General features: G+C 36.7%; 1 protein-coding gene across 6 annotated transcripts in view; it reads left to right on the top strand.

The window, feature by feature from the left end:
- Positions 1-19,830, top strand: part of map4k4 (mitogen-activated protein kinase kinase kinase kinase 4) — a 126,842-nt gene that overhangs the window by 39,285 nt on the left and 67,727 nt on the right. For all 6 annotated transcript variants that reach the window (XM_066686011.1, XM_066686010.1, XM_066686008.1 and 3 more), the window contains exons 3-7: positions 149-205; positions 7,740-7,865; positions 13,015-13,125; positions 15,884-15,974; positions 18,495-18,625. In XM_066686011.1, coding sequence (XP_066542108.1) covers positions 149-205; positions 7,740-7,865; positions 13,015-13,125; positions 15,884-15,974; positions 18,495-18,625 — 516 coding nt within the window. The remainder of the gene's footprint in view (positions 1-148; positions 206-7,739; positions 7,866-13,014; positions 13,126-15,883; positions 15,975-18,494; positions 18,626-19,830) is intronic.

Here is a 19,830-nt window from a genome sequence, read left to right as displayed (position 1 = left end):
TTTCATTGCTGGCAGCTTTTGTTTTCTCTCTTACACAACTGAAATGTCATTGTGTTTTTATCAAAAGAATGTTGGAGCCATTTATTTCCCATAGCTGAAGACAAAAATCTTGATATTTATTTTCTCTACGTTTTCCTTCTTTCAATAGGGCCGACATGTCAAAACAGGGCAGCTGGCGGCCATCAAGGTCATGGATGTCACAGAGGTAAGATTAATATTTAATTTTGACTGATGATGAAACATTTGAATTTGACAGATACCGATAGAAAGAGAAGACCTTCTGTATCAATGTATCAAAATGTATGATATTCAATTAAAGTGTACACAAATTAGCTGTGATTAATCATGATTATATCGCCAGTAAAATGCTGTTTTTTTTTTGGGGACAGGTGATACGTAATTTGTTGGAAAGCAATTTGTACGTAATTTGTTGGAAAGTGGTGAAAAATGGGTTTTCTGTGTTACTGTGTTCATTATATGATTAGCTGCATAGCAACACAGACACCGTAAATAACATTTGACAATAACCTCATGTGTAAATCTTTCATTTCTTACTGGATGCTCTCAGTGTGGGGCCAGGCCTGACTATGCCCCACAGCTCGTTAGTGAAAGTGCACAGAACATGCACTTTTATGGTCTGTGGGTGGCAGCTATCATTTGGTTTCTAAAGTTAGTACAACAATTTTCATCACATCTGACCAATCTACAACATGCAGTGTGTCCTAAAAATGCAGCCAAAACACGGCTATTTTAACGTGTATGTTTAAGACATAAATTTAATCTAAGGAGCTGCAAGAAGGGAACTTAAATGGCTTTATGCTTTCAATATACTGCATTATGCAGCACTTAAAACACTGACAACAGCACCAAACCAGTGCAGAGTACTTTTAACAAAGAGATTTTTGGGATTTAGCCACTTGCACAACTACTTAGTGCACTACATATACAGTAGAAAGCAGTTAGGATTTTACCCTCTGAATACATTTTTTTCTTCATTTATTTTCTTCAATTTTTCTTCATACCAAATGTAGTCCATTTTGCAATTAATTATTTTCTATGAGACTTGAGCATTGTTCAATACACTAATGATTTTTCATCATAGAAGTGTAGTAAAGCAATGGGGGAGAAATAGAATTAGTGGGTTTGTTAGTCACTGTTGGTTGCATGACAATTAATCATCAACCCAAACTACATGATTGTGACATGCCTTTGAATATTTGACCTTATTTTAAAAATTATATTGTTCAATCCAAAACTTTTAGAATTTTACACCCACCCCCATTTATCTGCGTATCTCTAATCTCTATGATCAGTGTTTAAGAGGTGGTTAGTGTATTGAGAATTATGGATACTGACAAAAATCAATAACAGAATACATAGAACAAATGAAATGGGCTCAAAATAAGAGCTTTTGCTCACTCATTTCTCTTTCTCCTGTACATTCCTTTTGGGGAATTCTCATTTAAAGTAACAGGTGCTTAAATCTGTCATACTGAAAATTACTGTTTAGATATGACTAATATGGTGATGTGTTGTTTGATTGTTGTGTTTTGACCAAAGCATGTTACAGACATTAATTAAAGACAATGGGTCACATTCATGAAACGCGAGCAGAACTAATTTGCATTCATAAATCACTGGATTTAAAGGTTTAAAGCATTAATTTTTAAGCCTTAACCTAAGCCTTATCCCAGAAATGTTATGCTGTAAGTCTAGTGCGTTTACTCTGCACGCAGTCATACACCTCCAATGTTTGATCAGCTATGTATTAGCATCGGACGATTTTTTTTATCAAAATATGAGATCTGCAATCGGCCGATATTTCTCAAATTTAGCCAATCCCGAGCTACCGTTTCATCCAGGAGGAGCCTCCATAAAACCTCCTCAGCCAAGTCCCTGCAATTCCTATCTGAACTGTTAGAAGACATGTCGTCAGTCTGGCAGTTTTTTACCTTATGTGGCACAGACTCATCCAGGGTGTTTTGTAAAATTTGTAAAACCAACGTATCTCGTGGGGGAACCAAAACAAAGTCATTTAACACTACTAATCTGATACGGCACTTAAGAGTACAACACGTGGCTGAATACAGTGAGTATCAGAAAACAGCAGAGCTAGCACAGGCAGCTAGCACAAAACAAATAACTAAGAAAACTGTGCAGACTACATTTGACCGGTATGAAAGTACAACAGCAACAGCCAAAAGATTAAAGGAATCACAGCAAAAGTGATGGAATTTATAGTGCTAGATAACCAGCCCTTTTCAGTTGTAGAAGACAAGGAATTCTGCCGCTTAATATCCTGGACCCATGCTGTGGAAGTAGGAAATACTTTTCAGATGTTGCCCTTCCCAAGCTGTATCACGCAGTTTACACACACATGGACCATCTTCTGCAAAATAACATTACATCACTGAGCTTTACAAGTGATATATATGGAGTTCCGACGTCAGCCCAACCTCTATGTTAAGTCTAACAGCTCAGTGGATTGATCCAGACTTTGAGCTACATTGCGCCGTTCTGCATGCACGAGAGTTTACAGGCTCTCACACGGCTAGTGCTCTGATGGCTCTGAGTTCAACAGCATTTTTAAGTTGTGGTCAATTCCAGAGAGTAAAATACATGTCATCTTGAGAGACAATGCATGAAACATCACAAAAGCACTGTAAGATGCTGAAGTTTGCTCTGTATGACACATTCAATACAGCTAGTAGTGAATGAAGGGGTTTTGTCACAATGCAGCATCAATGATAATTGTGGCAACTGGAAGATGGATTGTTGGCCATTTCAAACACTCACCTCTGGCTTCAGAGTATCCAAACTCAGCTGAGCCAATCTGTAAAGAGGCTTTAACAGGATGTTCCGACAAGATGGAACAGGACCTTTTACACGTTTCAGACTCTACTGGAACAAAAACATGTGTTGTGTGCTTACGGAGTCGAATATGGTCTGCCAGCCATATTGAGTATCGATAGTGAAAGATTGTTTAGTGTCGCTTCAAATATACTGACTGAAAAGAGGAACAGACTGTCATCCCAGAAAGCTGAAATGTTACTTTTTGTGAAAAGAAATATGCCTTTAAAGCTCAACATTAAGACCCAGTAGTTCGGCAGATGGGCCTTTTCCCCATTAAAAATAGGCCTGGTTGTTTAATTTGAAATGTTCCATATTTTATATCTGCTGTTTTATTTAATCTATAATTCATCCAAGACCTAACTGCACAGTTTCAGTGATGCTATGCAGACATTTAGTTAGTTAGTTATTGTTACACTTATATAGCGCCTTTCTAGATACCCAAGGACGCTTTACAATCTACACTGCTCAGAACGCTCAATTCACACACACACACCCTGGCGAGAAGCGGCAGCCAAACGTGCACATCGTACTCTCGACCAGAAACGACTGTACACCTGGAGGACTGCATCGGGCACTAGGATTTCACCCAGGACAGAGCGCCAATCCATATTTGGGCACACACACATTCACTCACACATACACACTCATTAACTCACAAACCAGGACAGTTATTACAGAAGCCAATTCACCTATCCTCCATGTTTTTGGACTGTGGGAGGAAACCGGAGACCCCGGAGGAAACCCACGCAGACATGGGGAGAACATGGAAACTCCACCCAGAAGGGACTTGAACCCAAGATCCCAGTGCTGGGAGGCGAACGTGCTAACCACCAAGCCACCGTGCCGCCCACATTCTTTTTAAATATATTGTTTAACAATAATTCAATATCTACATTTAATGGTTGCAGTTTTTCATTTCGAGTTTAATTCCTGCAATTTTGACTGCATTTATGTAATATACAGTTTTTTTGTGTTAAAATAATTAATGGTCTAAATGTAATGATTGCAGTTTTTTTGGTGCGCCGTTTTAAAACAATTGTAAAAAGAAATATTTATATATTATATATATATATATATATATATATATATAAAAAAAATATTTTCATTTAAAATAATCCAGTGTCTAATATACTGCAGTTTTGACTGTATTTAATTACTTTCTTTTTGTTTTTTAGTTAATTAATGGTCTAAAATTAATAATTGAAGTATTGGGTGAATTTAATTTGTGTATTTATTGCTAATTTTCTATATTATGCTGTTTCACATGAGTTAGTTAAAAATGGACATAAACCATTTTAGACCAAGTTTCTTGTCTTGCGTGCTAAAAATTGCATGTTGCCCTGCCATGGCATATGGCCCCACCCTTGATCTGTATCAGCTATCGGCCGATCATGCTGACATGTGATCAGGGATCGGAATCAGCCTCAGAAACGTTGATTGTTCCATCTCTATTTTATAACATGCTTCGTAAAAATGAACACATTTAAAAGATCTCTTGCAAATCAGGAACAAATCCACAGGCATTTATCCTGAGAGACTCCAGAGTGTGTCAAATGGGCCAAAACTCATAGAAGGGTGTCAAGAATAAATGTCTTTAGCTTTCGTGCAGTTTCCCTGACCTTAAGCAGAATTGTGCATGGCTAACTTCAGTGAATGTGCAGTAGTGTGCAGATGTATTAGGCCCGTAAAATTATCATTATTTAAAATAATTTATCTTCTAAATAAGAGTGGTGTTTACAATTATATATAATTATGAATACAAAATAGGATATTCTTTTCAAAAAACCGAGAGCCAGTGTGAAGAAAAATTTAGTTTACAGATGATTTTCTTGATTGTATGAATTTGTGAAACTTTATTTAGCATAATTAAGTATAACCTCATATAAAACTGCACTGCCACAAGGAGAGGTGTTAACACAGAATATCACACTTACTGTAATAACATATGTTTTTATTTTTATTTGAGCACATCATTTCTTTACCACTCATTATTACCACAGATAAAAGCTTCTTAAATCTCATTTTCTCAGGTGCCTAAAAAGTTTTGCACTGTAGTGGAAGTAGTATGCACACGTTGCGGTGGCATTTGCACTACATAGCGGAGTCAATGATAATTCATTATTTTTTTATTAATAATTAATTATTTAATTCATTTTGCTAAACTCCATGTTTGGGAGCCATTAACTAATATGTAGTGTCTTTACCTGTCATAATTTTAGCTTAGACAAGTAGGTCATCTTCACATATTATACAGCAGAATTAGATAGAATGAACTATTATTAATGAATTATGCTCATTGATCCGCCGTGGGTTCTTGACTCTGAAATGAAATCTGAATTAGAAGTTATAATTCCATACAAGAAAGGTGCACACACAAACAAATAACCAAGGATTGGTTTTATCACACAACTGGTTTATTAATAATAATATCAAATAATGAATATTGATTAGACATTCATATAATAAAATGGATTACAGCGATATATGAGGGAACAGGGAGATATGAGGGAATTTCTCTATGATAATTATTGTCCTAAGTTCTAAGAAAGGCTATAGTTTATCCCAGCAAACTTTCAGTACCAACCCATGAGCCATGAGAGACATGAGACCATGTGACCTTACGTATCCGGAGATCGACAGGGAGCAAGCCGCTGATGACGACTTCCTGGAGAATTGCAGACGTGGGCCTTGTAGGTTGCAACCGCGGGTGTTCATTTTCTCCCAAGGCTTTCAGACGCAGCCGTCGGAGATGGTGGTGTTCTGAAGGTCTCTGTGGGGATTCTTCGTCGTCGCTGATCTGCTGCCTTGTGAGAGAGAGACACATCCATGCAGGTCTCTCCTGGGCAGGTTTCCGCATCTCAGAAGATCATTCTGAGGGTGCGTGCAGCAGTCCTCTTCGTGGCGTTGTCGTCGTTTGGAGGGTCAGAGGTCTAAGGTTTCCTTCATGCTCTGGGTGTGGCGTTGAAATTTTGCGAGGTTTAAACTATAGCTTTTCTTAATCTGTAGGTCCAAGGTCCAAGACTGTTTAAGAAAGCCATGAGTCTGACGCCTGCAGAGTCATTTCCAAAACTCAGGTCATTTTACTCTTTTAGCCTTGAAAAAGCTAAAAGAGACAACGCCCCAAGTGTCTGGAGCCTTGAAGTGAAGAGTCGAACATCGGAGAAAAAGGGGCAGAAGCCCAAACAGCTTGAAAAGCTCAAAAAGCTCGAAAAGCTCAAAAGCTGGAAAAAGCTTGTCATTTGGCGCCACAGGTTTTTAACCAGAGTTTAGAAAACCCGCCCTGAATACCTGATTCGTCCTCAATGAGGGAGAATTGGAGCTTTTCTTGCTCCTGATTGGCTGTTTCCTGTACCTTGGGAGTGGCATCACATAGAATTTATGACTCTTGACAAGACAAAGACTTGACCATCCCTGAGTGAATACTTTGCAATATAAAAGATTATGTGTTAACACCAAGTAATATCATTAAGAAAAAGACAACCATGTTCTATATAATTATTAACCAACTAAACACATAGTATGTGACTACCTTGATTCTACATAAATTCATATAAACAAAAATGACTTATAAAATAAAATATTAATATAATTTAAAATAATATAAAAAATAATATTAATTTAAGGATAGAGGGCACTCTTCCTGTGTGTGTGTGTGTGTGTGTGTGTGTGTGTGTGCGTGTGTATGTATTGCCATAGGACTGACTCTAAATCAGTTCCACTGGTGCAGCTCTGTGCCTGACCCACATATCGCTTCCTGCTCTATATACATGGAGAGGGAGGAAGTGAGGGAGAAGGAGTGTGAGAGAGAGAAAGAGAGAATGACAGAGGGAACAAGAACTATTTTTCCACCCATAAGGAGGTTCTGCAGAAATGCTGAGGGATTATGGAAAGGTCTAATGTTTTTCATGACTCTTGCTTTTACTCTCCTATTGTCTCTTAGTTTCAGGCTGCTCTCTTCCATCTTTGACTTATTTTCTTTCTCTTTCTCTCTCATACACATTCACAGACACTCACTTTTCAAAAGGCAAAAAAGGAGGATGATGTCATTCTGCCATATTTCTCCTCCCCCAGTGGTTGTGCATTATTGCCTTGCTCATTCACTCTCTTAGACGCACAATCTCTCTCTCTCTCTCTCACACACACACACCTAAGATACAAATACTGACCATTTTAAGTTGGTATTCTCAATTATCGTTATCTTTCAATTAAGTAAATTATGTATTATATAATTAGTACATACAGTCAGTTATGAGAACAACAGCCAAACTTACCACGCACACGTTCTCAATATCTAACATTGTTCTGTATATATCACGCTCCTAAACTGACTTAATTTAATGTTTTTTTCTGACAGATAAATTCTTGATTTGCAGATCATATTCCAATATTTTTTCATGCAGAATTCACATTGACTGTCATTGAGTCTGTTTACTATATAACTTTTATTGATTGTCTTGAGTTGGTAATGAGTGCATATTTGTAATATCATGTAGTCTGTGGGTTTATAACAAGAACAAATGAATTGTTATAATAATTCTACTTTCTACTTACTGTTTATAAATTATGAGGCTACACTGAGTCTTGATATGATGTTACCCAAGTCTTTTCCCAAAACAAAAAAAAGCAAAAAAAAAACTTTGCTGTCAAAAAATCTGCTTTCACCATCACAAAAACACTCAAACTACTACTGAAGCCTATGAAGTTGCTGACAGTGTATAACTTGTGTATAAATGTGTTTATTTTCAGCACCATTACCTCCTGGAATAGTACTTTTCTGCTAGTTAGGAGTTTATTAGGGCTGTTAATAATTTAGAGTTGGATGCTGGTTGCCTCTATCATGCATCTGTGCTTTCTCTTTTGCTTGTGTGGGATCTTTGTATGTCTAGGATGAAGAGGAAGAAATTAAGTTGGAGATTAATATGCTGAAGAAATACTCTCACCATCGAAACATTGCAACCTACTATGGTGCATTCATCAAGAAGAGTCCTCCAGGCCATGATGACCAGCTTTGGGTATATTCTTTTCTTTTGCACGCTGTTTGAGGGGTCAAAATGTAAATATTGGCTAGAAAATATACTCTCAACTAGTTGCAACCAACATTCCTACTATTAAAGCTTTATTTGATTGGTAGCTATGTGCAGACGTTACCAGTGAAAGTGGTGGTGGTGTGTTAGTGTGCCTTGGTATGACTGGATCAGACAAAGTTTCAAAACCTGCCACTGCTGGATTGAGAATAGTCTACCAACCAAAAATATCTTGCCAACAGCGTCCCATGGGTGGCTGGGATGAAGCACTAGAAGGCAACCAACACAAACTGCAGCAATAGATGAGCTGCTTTCTTTGACTTTGCATTTGCAATGTGGACCAGCGAGGTGGGCGCGCTTAACTGAGTGGAGAGTGAGTGGACAAAATGTTTAAAAACTGGAGCAGAACTGCTGTGTCTGATCCACTCCTACCAGCACAACACACACTAACACGCCACGTCACTGCAGCAGTGAGAATGATCCATCCTCCGAATCATACCTGCTCTGTGGTGGTCTTGTGGGGGTCCTGAACATTGGAAGGGCATGGTGAAATCTAGATAAACTATGCAGAGACACATTTGAACTACAGTGTGGAATTGTAGATTTACAAAGTGCTCCTGTGTGGTCAATGGTAAATGATAAAATGTACAATATGTGTAGATGTAAGGTAGGTGGTCCTAATCCAGTAACTGTTCAGTGTATAATGGCTCTATAATGTATGAGCTCAGAGTGTGCAGTTAGTTTAATCACACTGTTTTAATAATTGTACACAGATTTAAAGGCTTTTATAAAATTTCTTTTATTTTAATCCCGTGTGAATTAACCTGTATGTGCATATTCCATCATATCCCATGGTAGAGGTGTTTTTTGTGTGTTCTCTCAAGAATGGAGACACTGGAAGAGGCATTTAGCGATGTTATTTATGGCATAATTAAGTCAATAAAAACAAATAAGTGAGGCACCACACTCAAATCCACAAGATGACCTAAAGGATCAGTCAGTGGAGGGAAACTTCTGGCAGCTATAGTGAAGTTAGCAGCCTTCATATGTGTCATAAACATGTATACTATTCATTCTAAGCATCCTCCCATATTTTCCAGACATCTGTATATCCAACTCCTGTTCCTATTGTTGTTTTTGTGAAAGCAGAGATTCAGATTTTCTGAATGAATTAAAGCATAACTGTACCTGTTCTTGGTGAATTTGCAGTAGATTCTAAAATATCATCTATATGATTTTTTTGATGGTAAGGTGGGGAAATGGAGGTAATGTGATGAAATAAAACTAAAATGTGAATGAGGAATATTCCCTATTCTACTAAGTTGTTCAAATGTTCCGAAATTGTTATCAATAAAAAGATCTTTTATTGTATGGAAGCCCGAGTCCCTCTATTTAGTAAAAGCTATGTCAGTTACTGATGGAGTAAACATATTATTACCAATTATAGGGGCTGAACTGAATGGATTTTTAAGTTAGAATGAATCTCTAAACTGTGGACTGTTCCAAATTTTATGGGGTGTTTTACAATCTGACATATTCTAGGTTTTTTATTGTGCCAGATAAACTCGACGAACAACTTATTAATGTGTTTAAAAAAAGATTTTGTTAAAAATATTGGAATATTTAGAAATAAAAATGGGGGTGCCACATTCAGTTTAATTATATTTATTCTGCCCCCTAGGGATAAAGGGAGTAGATTCCACCGTTCCAAATCTTGTTTCACATTAGTTATAAAAGGGGGGAAATTGGCATTATATAGATCTCTGAACTTATGCGTCACCCATATTCCTAAATATTTAAACTTATTAGTGTTTATTTTAAATGGGAACTGATTTATATGGCTGCCTTGTTTACATTATATATGGGCATAAGCTCACTCTTCTCAATTTATTTTATATCCTGATACTTTACTGAAACTAATCAGTGCTTTAAGTAATTCTGGTAAACTGGACATTGGGGCAGATATATATATAAAACCATGTCATCCGCATATAAAGAGACCTTATGCTCTAAACCTCCTCCTTAATTGCATCCTCGTCACATAGCAGTATAGCTAATGGTTCTATGACCAGGGAGAGGACGAAGGGCGAAAGGGGACACCCTTGTCTAGTCACAAAAAAGAGGATAAAGTGTTATTTGTACGCATTGCTGCCATAGGTGAGGCATAAAGAACCTCAATCCATCTGATAAATTTTAGAATTTTTTCCATTGTGTGAAAAAGCTGGACCCATTCCACCTGATCGAATGCTTTTTTTTTCTAATGATAATATTTCTGTACCTCCTGGTGGTTTGGGACCATAAAGAATATTAAATAACCGGTGCATGAACTGATATTATAGAGGGCAGAATTTTGTTCTAAACTTTGAGCAAGAATCTTGGCTAATAATTTACAATCTACATTAAGAATCGAAATTAGATGTTAAGAGACACATTCTAAAGGATTTTTATCTCTTTTAAGAATTAACGATATAACCGCCTGACGCATGATAAGAGGTAGTGAGCCAGAGGTGTATGAATCTTCGAACAACAAATTCTTCTTCAACAAATGAACAAATTTCTTAAAAAATTCACTGGGAAACCCATCAAGGCCTGGACTCTTCCCATTTTGCAAAGAATTTACTGCTGTTAGGAACTCCTCCTTAGTCAGTGGCATATCAAGCTGATTTAAAGCTTCAATCATAGGTGTGTTAATTTTATTTGGCCGTGGCCTCACCTCCAGATAATTCTGAAACAATTTAGAATAAAACTTAATAAAAACAGTTATTAATCTATGAGTGATCTCTATGTTTAGTTCCTTGTTCATCCTTTATTTCGGCTATAGTTTGATTTGGTGTTTTTTGACACAACTGCTGGGCAAGGATCCCTCCTGTCTTCTCACCATGCTCATATGTCCTACAATAAATTTTGTTGATTGTTTTCAGCATGTTTTGTGGATAGAAAATTCAGTTTGTGTCAACAATCTCTTTTTATACACATCTGGATAGAGACTGGGCCATTATAGCATCTAGTTCCAATATATAATTTGTTAATTCCTCATTTTTCCTCATTCAGGCGTCTCATTTGATGTTTCCTCATAAAATGTGTAAGACATTATTTTTCCTCTTAGGTATGCCTTCATTACTTCCCAAATCAATGAAGGAAACATTCCTGGGGTTATATTATGTACTTGGAAGAGATGTATTTCATGCGAAAAAAATTTTACAAAATGTTTGTCGTGGGATTGCAATGTGTGATTAGAGTAGCCACTCCCATCGCTGTTAGGGTGTGTTCAGACTTGTAGTCCTGTTCCTTTCGTCTGGACCAAAAAAAATATGAAACATTGTTAAATTTTAGTCCTGGTTTGGTTCAAGTTAACACAGAAACATTACAAACGAACCAAAGGGGTGTGTGTGTGTGTGTTAGTTACCTGGGTGTAGTTTTACAAACTGCAAACACAGCAAGAGGTGATAAAATTGATAAAAGAGTAAAAATCAGAAATTCCAGAAATTCCTCCACTGCAGGAGCCATAGAAGGTCTCTGCTGCAGAGAGATGATGTTTGGAGAGCCGTCCTCCGTTTATTGTATGTTTATAACACATTCTGCTCCCTGACATCGAGATTATTCATGTATTTTGGGACTTCACGTCCTGTGTTTGGTTAATTTAGATGCTTTTGGTTCATATTGCATGCACACTTGGAACCAACAAGCACCAGAGTAATTTAGAAACTTGGTGCACTCCAGAGTTCGAAAGCAAGCTTTCACACTTCCTCAAATGAATGGCACTAACAGAAAAATCAGACCAGGGGATATTTTAATCTATCCAAAACTGACAAGTCTGAACACACCTTTATTTGCCTCATGATTTTCTATACAGTGCAAATCCATCATAACTTTTACTAATGTCCTGTGTTAAAATGAAATTACCCCAGCTTCCCACATTAAACTAATCCCATCCGAATACAGCTTGTTTGTAATGGTGAGTGTTTAGTATAATGTATGGATTGTGGAGGTGCACTTAATGCCAAAGTTAATGAGGACTTAAAAAGATTCTATGCTAAAATCAGATGTCATTGAGTCAGAAATGTTCCTTGCTTCAGCCAACCACTGTACACTGTCAAAAAAAAGGTATGGTAGAGGTGCATTATTGTTACTAAAGATACAAACAGTTTAAATAGTGTCAAATTCAGTTAAATTTAATTTAAAAAGTTATATTACTCCACTATTCACAAGCTCAGGATGGCTTGGAACTCAGCAACATTTACACATGTATTATATATATCAAAGAGAGAGGAGAACTTCTGAATTTGTCTTATTTCACGTGAGCGTTTGTCTTTCTGGTGGGGAGAACTTTTGTGGCGTTAAATGTGTTTATAATGCTCCGTATAGCTGTGCACAGCCACCTTAAACTTCACATGCCTTACTCTATCCTGTTCTAAATGTTCTTGGTCTTCTTTGTTCTTTAGTGGTAGATCATCTAGTGCTCCTTTTTTCATCTCTTCATTTATAAGTCCTGCCCTCCATATTTTTTAGACAACACACACACAAACACACACACACACACACACACACACATAATAAAACCACATGCAAACAGAGACATTGATATGAAGCAGCAAAGCTTCTCCAGACCTTCCCATGACAAGGGTATGTATTTTGGGCTTTACAATTTCTGAAATGTCAGAAACACCTCTGCAAGAGTTGATATATGGCTAATGGCGGTCCTGCAAAACTAGGCTTGCCTAGTTTCTCTTTGCTCTTGTTTTTCCTAGAATTTGGCCCTGTGTTTAAATACTGAGAAAAATCACAAATATGTGTCTATGGTTCCTCACCTGTCTAGCACAATACATTGTCTCAAGTACAATGTTTGAAGACTGTACAGAAAGCCAATTGATCCAAGGATTTTAAGTGAACAGTGTTTTCTGTACAGAGCAGTGCTCTCTTTAAAATCCATGTTGAGCCTACTGAGCCAAAACAAGCAATACCCTCTTATTCAGTTTGTTTTAGGGCTATAAATAATCTGTTAATTCACTGGGTGCTTGGAATTTTGTATCTTCAGTGTTTTGGGAGTCAGATATCCAGGGGCTAGGGAAAGTTTTTGAGCATTAAACTGCAACACACTTAGTATGTTTTGTTTTCTTACCATTCCCTCTCTGTGTAGCTGGTGATGGAGTTCTGTGGTGCTGGTTCTATCACAGACCTAGTGAAGAACACTAAAGGAAACTCGCTGAAGGAGGACTGGATTGCATACATCTCTAGAGAAATCCTCAGGGTAAGGTCCTAAAACTTACCAAAATTGTTTGTCTTATTTATTGATAATCAGTGACAAGTCACAAATCTGCATTTGCCAAGGTGATGATGCTGGAACTTTTTCTGGTGCTATTCTAATGAAATATTTGAATATGAGTGCCTGAAGAAACAAATTAATATATCCCCACTCATTTATGATATATATCAGTTAATTATCTTAGTCATTATCTCAACAGTCAGTGTACAGGTTTGCACTGAAATTTGGATAATTCCTGATTTCATCAATAGAAAATAGTTGCTGATTTTGATTTAGTTTAAGTCTTGGCCTTTTGAATAAAATGTTTATTAGTTTTAGTCTCATTTTACTCATTTAATTATTGTTGGTTTCAGTCTAGTTTTAATTGACAAAAAACAAAAAATTAGTCACTTAAAAAAAGCCTATTTTAAGACACGTTTTTTTTTTAAAGTTTGTCTATTTAAGAGGTCTATATACAAGTTATATTACATTAAAAAAAATGTTAGCACCCAAAATTTTGGAAGGAAAACGGTCAGTGTATTTTTCACATACATATTGCATTTATTTAACATTAACATTTTATGAAAAAAGTGCGTAGACTCCAAGAGTTTCAACTCTATTAATCATTTGACAACACTTGATTTGAGCGACTCTTGTGGAGAACCGAACCTGCCAAAATTTAAACAAATTAATTAATTAATAAATGACTCAATAAAATGAATTTCCTTCGTAATAATTCTAATAAATATAAAAATACATTTAAAAAGCCCAGAGAAAATAATAAATAAAACCTTACATAAATGAAAATGTCTGTTTACCTGCATATGTATTAAATTTACTCTCTCTCTGTCTCTCCTGACTAATATATTTAAAAAATTGTAATATTTTTGTTGTTTATTTTTATTATTTGTATTATTTTTTCATATTTATGTATTCATTTTATTATTTATTCATTTATTTCTATAACTATTTATTTTTGCATTCATTTATTTCCCTTTTTTTTTTTTTTTTTTTCCTTTTTCCTTGCTCTTAATAAGGGGGTTGTCCATCAATGGTGTCACAGAGTCTAAACATCAGAATGATCTACGAATGTGCAGAAAGTGCTGCCAAAGACATGTTTGCTTCTTTTCATGTTGAATTTTTTCTTTTTTTTTTCGGAACTTCTGAACTGAAATCACATGATTACTTGAAACATTCAGTTTTATTCAAAACATGTCTATGAATGTATGATACAGGACCGAAGGCGCGATTGGACCCATGAAATTGGACACTTAACAAGCGGATACATACAGTGGTGTGAAAAAAGTGTTTGCCCCCTTCATGATATATATTTTTATTTTTTATTTTTTGCATGTTTGTCATGTTTAAATGTTTCAGATCATCAAACAAATTTAAATATAACTCAACGACAACACAAGTAAACACAAAATGCAGATTTTAAATGAAGGTTTTTAATAATTAAGGAAGAAAAAAAATCCAAACCTACATGGCCCACCCCACCCCCCTGTTAAAACATAACTGTGGTTTATCGCACCTGAGTTCAATTCCTCTAGCCACACCCAGGCCTGATTCTTCCACAGCGCTGTGAAACTCATTGCAAGTTCCGCAAATGCTTGATTGTAATTGTTGCTGCTAAGGGTGGCCCAACCCGTTATTAGGTTTAGGGGGCAAACACTTTTTCACACTTTTACTTGTATTGTCTTTGTTGTATTTGACAAATATGCAAAAAAGATGAGAAATAATGAAGGGGCAAACAATTTTTCACACCACCGTACATTGCTCCGTTTCATTGAGGCAAGCTTCTCTGAGCCGATCCAACACCAACCTTCGCCCCGATATTTATGCTCTCGGACACTTCTTTTAGAATCAACCGCACTGTTCTGGACTAAAGCCTGAATGTGAAACATTTTTTATTTTGTCAGGTTTGGTCCTCCATGGAGTCCATCCTTGGACGCTTAGATGCTCCAATAATTGATTTATTGGGAGGCCGCTTCTCTTCACGATTGTTCTGGGCCACTCTCATTGCACAAACAACAGCAAACAGACTTTTTTTTTCCCTTGCAATTAGTTTTTATCAATATATCAGGTCATTTATCTGTCTTTCACATTAGTTGAAGTTTTTGCATTCAAATGATCATTTTGTAGTTCTCGTTTAGTTTTCATTGTAAAAATTAGATCATCAATGCATATTTTTTTCATCATAGTTTGAAATTAACAAAATTAACATTGATGTTGCTTTTCTTCAGGAAAGGCATATAGTCTAGATCTTAATTAGATCGAACATTTATGGTGGAAATTTTTAAAAACCCATTTATGACAGTGCTTCATTCTGCAAAGCTGATCTGTAAATAACAATTAAGAAAGCTAGAACCGGCTAGAGGTAGAATAAAGTTAGTAGGTCTACTGAAATAATTTGAGATCAAGAATTTGATCGCAAATAATAATATAATAATATAATATTATTATGATAATTTGATTTTTTTTTTCCAAACTGCATGTATGATCAGTAGCTTTGTAATAAAAAAAAAGGTGTAAATCAGAGAGTGACGAAGCCTGAGTAAATGTAAACAGCTTTTTTAAATGTAAATGGCTTTTTTTTTTTCCTTTTTTTTTTTAAATCAAAAATCATAGTAATTCAGTGTGATAAAGGACCACTTTTGTACCAAGTTGGAACACACAATTCAGCTCATATGTGTTGTATCACACTGTATGGTATTGTTATTTTTTCTAGGATCAAAGCCTGAATGTCTTTGCTGTTTTTCAGGGACTGGCACACCTACATGCCCATCATGTCATTCATAGAGATATTAAAGGACAGAACGTCTTGCTGACTGAAAATGCAGAAGTCAAACTAGGTAAGAATAAAATCAACTATCTCACATCACACACTTGGGAATACTACATTGATGGGTTGGGTATATAAATTAGATGGATTATATTTACCTCAGAGTGTTCAGATCCAGTTCCAATGGGCAAGATAACAGTCAACAACTAGGGTTGGGGCTAAAATTAAGAAAGTCTGAGGTGTTATTTGAGTGTTTGCTAAGTAACTACATCAGCAGAAAGACAAATTTCTTTTTTAAAAATTAATTAATAAAGTTTTATAATTATTATTATTATGGGCAGCACGGTGGCCCAGCAGGTAGTGTCGCAGTCACACAGCTCCAGGGGCCTGGAGGTTGTGGTTTCGATTCCCGCTCCGGGTGACTGTCTGTGAGGAGTTGGTGTGTTCTCCTCGTGTCCGCGTGGGTTTCCTCCCACAGTCCAAAAACACACGTTGGTAGGTGGATTGGCGACTCAAAAAAGTGTCCGTAGGTGTGAGTGAATGTGTGTGTGTGTCTGTGTTGCCCTGTGAAGGACTGTCTGTGAGGAGTTGGTGTGTTCTCCCCGTGTCCGCGTGGGTTTCCTCTGGGTGCTCCGGTTTCCTCCCACTGTACAAAACCACACGTTGCAGGTGGATTGGCGACTCACAAGTATCCGTAGGTGTGTGTGTGTGTGTGTGTGTGTGTGTGTGTGTGTGTGTGTGTGTTTTTCCCTGTGAAGGACTGGCGCCCCCTCCAGGGTGTATTCCCGCCTTGCGCCCAATGATTCCAGGTAGTTTCTGGACCCACTGCGACCCTGAATTGGATAAGAGGTTACAGATAATGAATGAATTATTATTATTATATTATATTATTTTTATTATCATTATCTTAATGATTAGACTGCTAAGGAACAGGGATATTAGAACAAATTCTACATGGAAGGACATGCAGCTTTGATGTTTTATGGCTTTGTATTTTTGCTTAAACATAAACAGGCTACCTCCATGGTCACTTTGTTTTTAAATGCTAATTACATTAACAAGTGTATTTGTGGACACACAGTGTGCAATAAAATCCTATTTTTTCTGTTAGAAATTTACTTATAGTGATGAAGATATGGAATTTGATTTTTAAATTTGGTTGATTGTACTTAGAAAACTTCTGTTGATAGGGTTATGCCAGGGGTATTCAGTTAAAATTCAGAGAAATCAAGAATCTCCTTTACTCAGCTTGTCTTTGCTTTTTTATTAGGCAAATCTGGTACTGGTAGCATTTTAATAGTTTGATTCTTAGACTGCATATAGAATGAGAAAAACAAAAAAATCGTTTATTTGTTTTCCATTTGAACACACAAAGACAAACGACCCACTTTTATAGAATACAAACCAAACAAATTTTATTTTTGAAAAGTCATTTTTCAAAACTCATTTAAATATACATTTGTATGCAAAGTGAATTTAAGAGCAGTTTTTTAAGAAATGTCAACTGCTCCTGTTTCTGTCCATGTTTGTCCTAAATGAACGAAAATCCACATTTCAAATACAGTGGAACCTCTACCTACGAACTTGATCCGTTCCGTGACCCGGTTCGTAAGTGGAAAAGTTCGTTTCTCGAGTCAATTTTCCCCATTTAAAATAATGGAAAAGCAATTAATGTGTTCCAGCCCACCCCGAAAGTCACACTTTTTTGTACTGATATGTTTACAAAACTCTCAAAAAAAATACATATAGCATTACTAAAAATAAAAGAGAAATACAGTGGTAACAGTAATAAAAGTTTTAAGTGGTTACATATCACTACCTTGAAGATGTGGCGACTGGCTGGAGGAGTAACACAGGCACTGGCTGTATGACAGGAGGTGGGGGTGGGTGGAATAACGGAGAGTAGGCAGGTGAATGTGGGGAGACGAAGCGTAGATATGGCTTAAATTAGCAAGAATTTCGATGTATGCTATTTATACTAATGCTAAATTGCTAAACCTACAATTTGCTAATCTTAAAAGCCCACTCAAGTCTGGGCGCACTGGGAGACTTGCCTATTAGGGTCAGTGGCCATTTCCAGCCGCCGGCTCAGCGGAGGCTCGGGTTCGTTTCTAGAGTCATGGTTCGTTGGTGGAGGCAAAAAATATTCAAATGCCCGGTTCGTATCTTGGAAAGTTTGTTAGTGTAGGCATTCGTTAGTAGAGCTTCCAGTGTACTTATAGTAGCTTTTTGCCATCTTGCCTCCGAATATCATCACAAATTTAAAGAGAAGGGTAACTGGCAAACGAAGGTTGGTCACCAAGGCAACGAGAATGCTGCGCGTCTGACGCATGCCTCCCTATCGCGCTCTCAAGACAAAAGATGCTGCACTCACAAGGACATTTAGATAACGTTAAACTGTTGATGGGTAAAGCGAGTATTTATTAATACATGATTAATTGCTTAGATATATGATATAACATATTATATGTGATATAATTTAAAAAGCGTTCAAGTTGATTTCTTACACCCTTGCTACAAAGTACACCCTGTTATGTGCTCATTTGTGTGGAAGTGCTTTGAACTGGTTTACTTTGGTTTCCCCTGGCAGTGGACTTTGGTGTGAGTGCCCAGCTGGACCGCACAGTTGGTCGTAGGAACACCTTCATTGGAACACCGTACTGGATGGCTCCTGAGGTCATCGCTTGTGATGAAAACCCTGATGCTACCTATGACTACAGGGTAAGAATTTAATGATTTGTAATGCATGAAACTGAAAGCAGCAATTTGCTAAATTAATAAATAGCACAGTTTACAAACAAATTATTCAGTTGGTCTCACTGATGGTGTGGTGTAGGGACTAATGGGCCATTATTTTTGACAGTGGGGAGGAGATTTCACTCCTGTGTTTCACGCCTATTTCATAAATTGTCAATTTGTTATCCCATGGTGCTCCCACTAAAGCCTCGCTACACTGCACTTTCCATTTGGTGCGTCACCATCCATGAGATAAGTTGAGCAAAAGGGCTGTTTCCAGAATCATTGAAATAAAATGAATACACAGTGTGAAAAATTGGGTACTTGTGGATCCCTAAAATGTTTAAATTTGGTTATCTAAAGATAAAGATGTTGATTTGTGTTAAATTGTCTTAAATCCATCTCCTAAAAAGTCTTTAAACATGCCACAGATAGCATTTACAATTTTGTTTTTATTATATTTTCTGTTTCCAGATTTTGTATGCAAGTTAGCTTACTGTTTTAATGCCTGACTGAACTCCAATAGGCGCTATTTTCGGCTACGTTCACTTCTTGTTAGGGTTAGGTTAAGCATGGGGAAGTGTAAATCTAATGAAAACTGGTTAGATAACCACAATTTTGCACTGTGGTTAAGCCAAGTTCAAGGCAACAGTATGAAGCGCATTTGTTTGAAATATTGGTTCATTAGAAGATACAAGCATCACATATAGTTTGTAAGCCTCTAGGCACAGTAATTTGCAATTTTAAAAGTGTTCTTAAAAAGTCTTAAGTTTAATTTGCCCATACCTGCAGATATCCGAGAGTGAGAGATCTTTAGAATGTTATGTGCCAGACCTGGATGGAAATGGAGAAACATTTCTATTTCACATTATTCTTCGAGTCAGAGTCAAGTCAGGAGTCATTAGGGTTGAGTTACAAGTTTGAATGAGACTTGAGTGCAACTCAAACCTGAGTTGCTAAGTCCAGTACCCGTCTCTGGTTTGCTTTGCACATTGCTAACTAATGGAGTATAAATTTCTATTATATCGTAGTAACGGTAGCATTGTAGTTAAAAAAACCCAAAACAATTATAATAAAATAAAAATAAAAAATTCCAAATTAAACACCATATTTGTCTTTTTAGAACCATCATTCTCAAATTGGGAACAGGCTCCCTGGGAGGGTGCAGAGCTATTAAAGTGAGGGGTGGA

This window comes from Hoplias malabaricus, chromosome 12, assembly GCF_029633855.1.
Source record: "Hoplias malabaricus isolate fHopMal1 chromosome 12, fHopMal1.hap1, whole genome shotgun sequence".
Taxonomy (NCBI): Eukaryota; Metazoa; Chordata; class Actinopteri; order Characiformes; family Erythrinidae; genus Hoplias; species Hoplias malabaricus.
The sequence above is the reverse complement of the archived record's forward strand: the minus strand, read 5'-3'. Positions and strand labels throughout refer to the sequence as shown.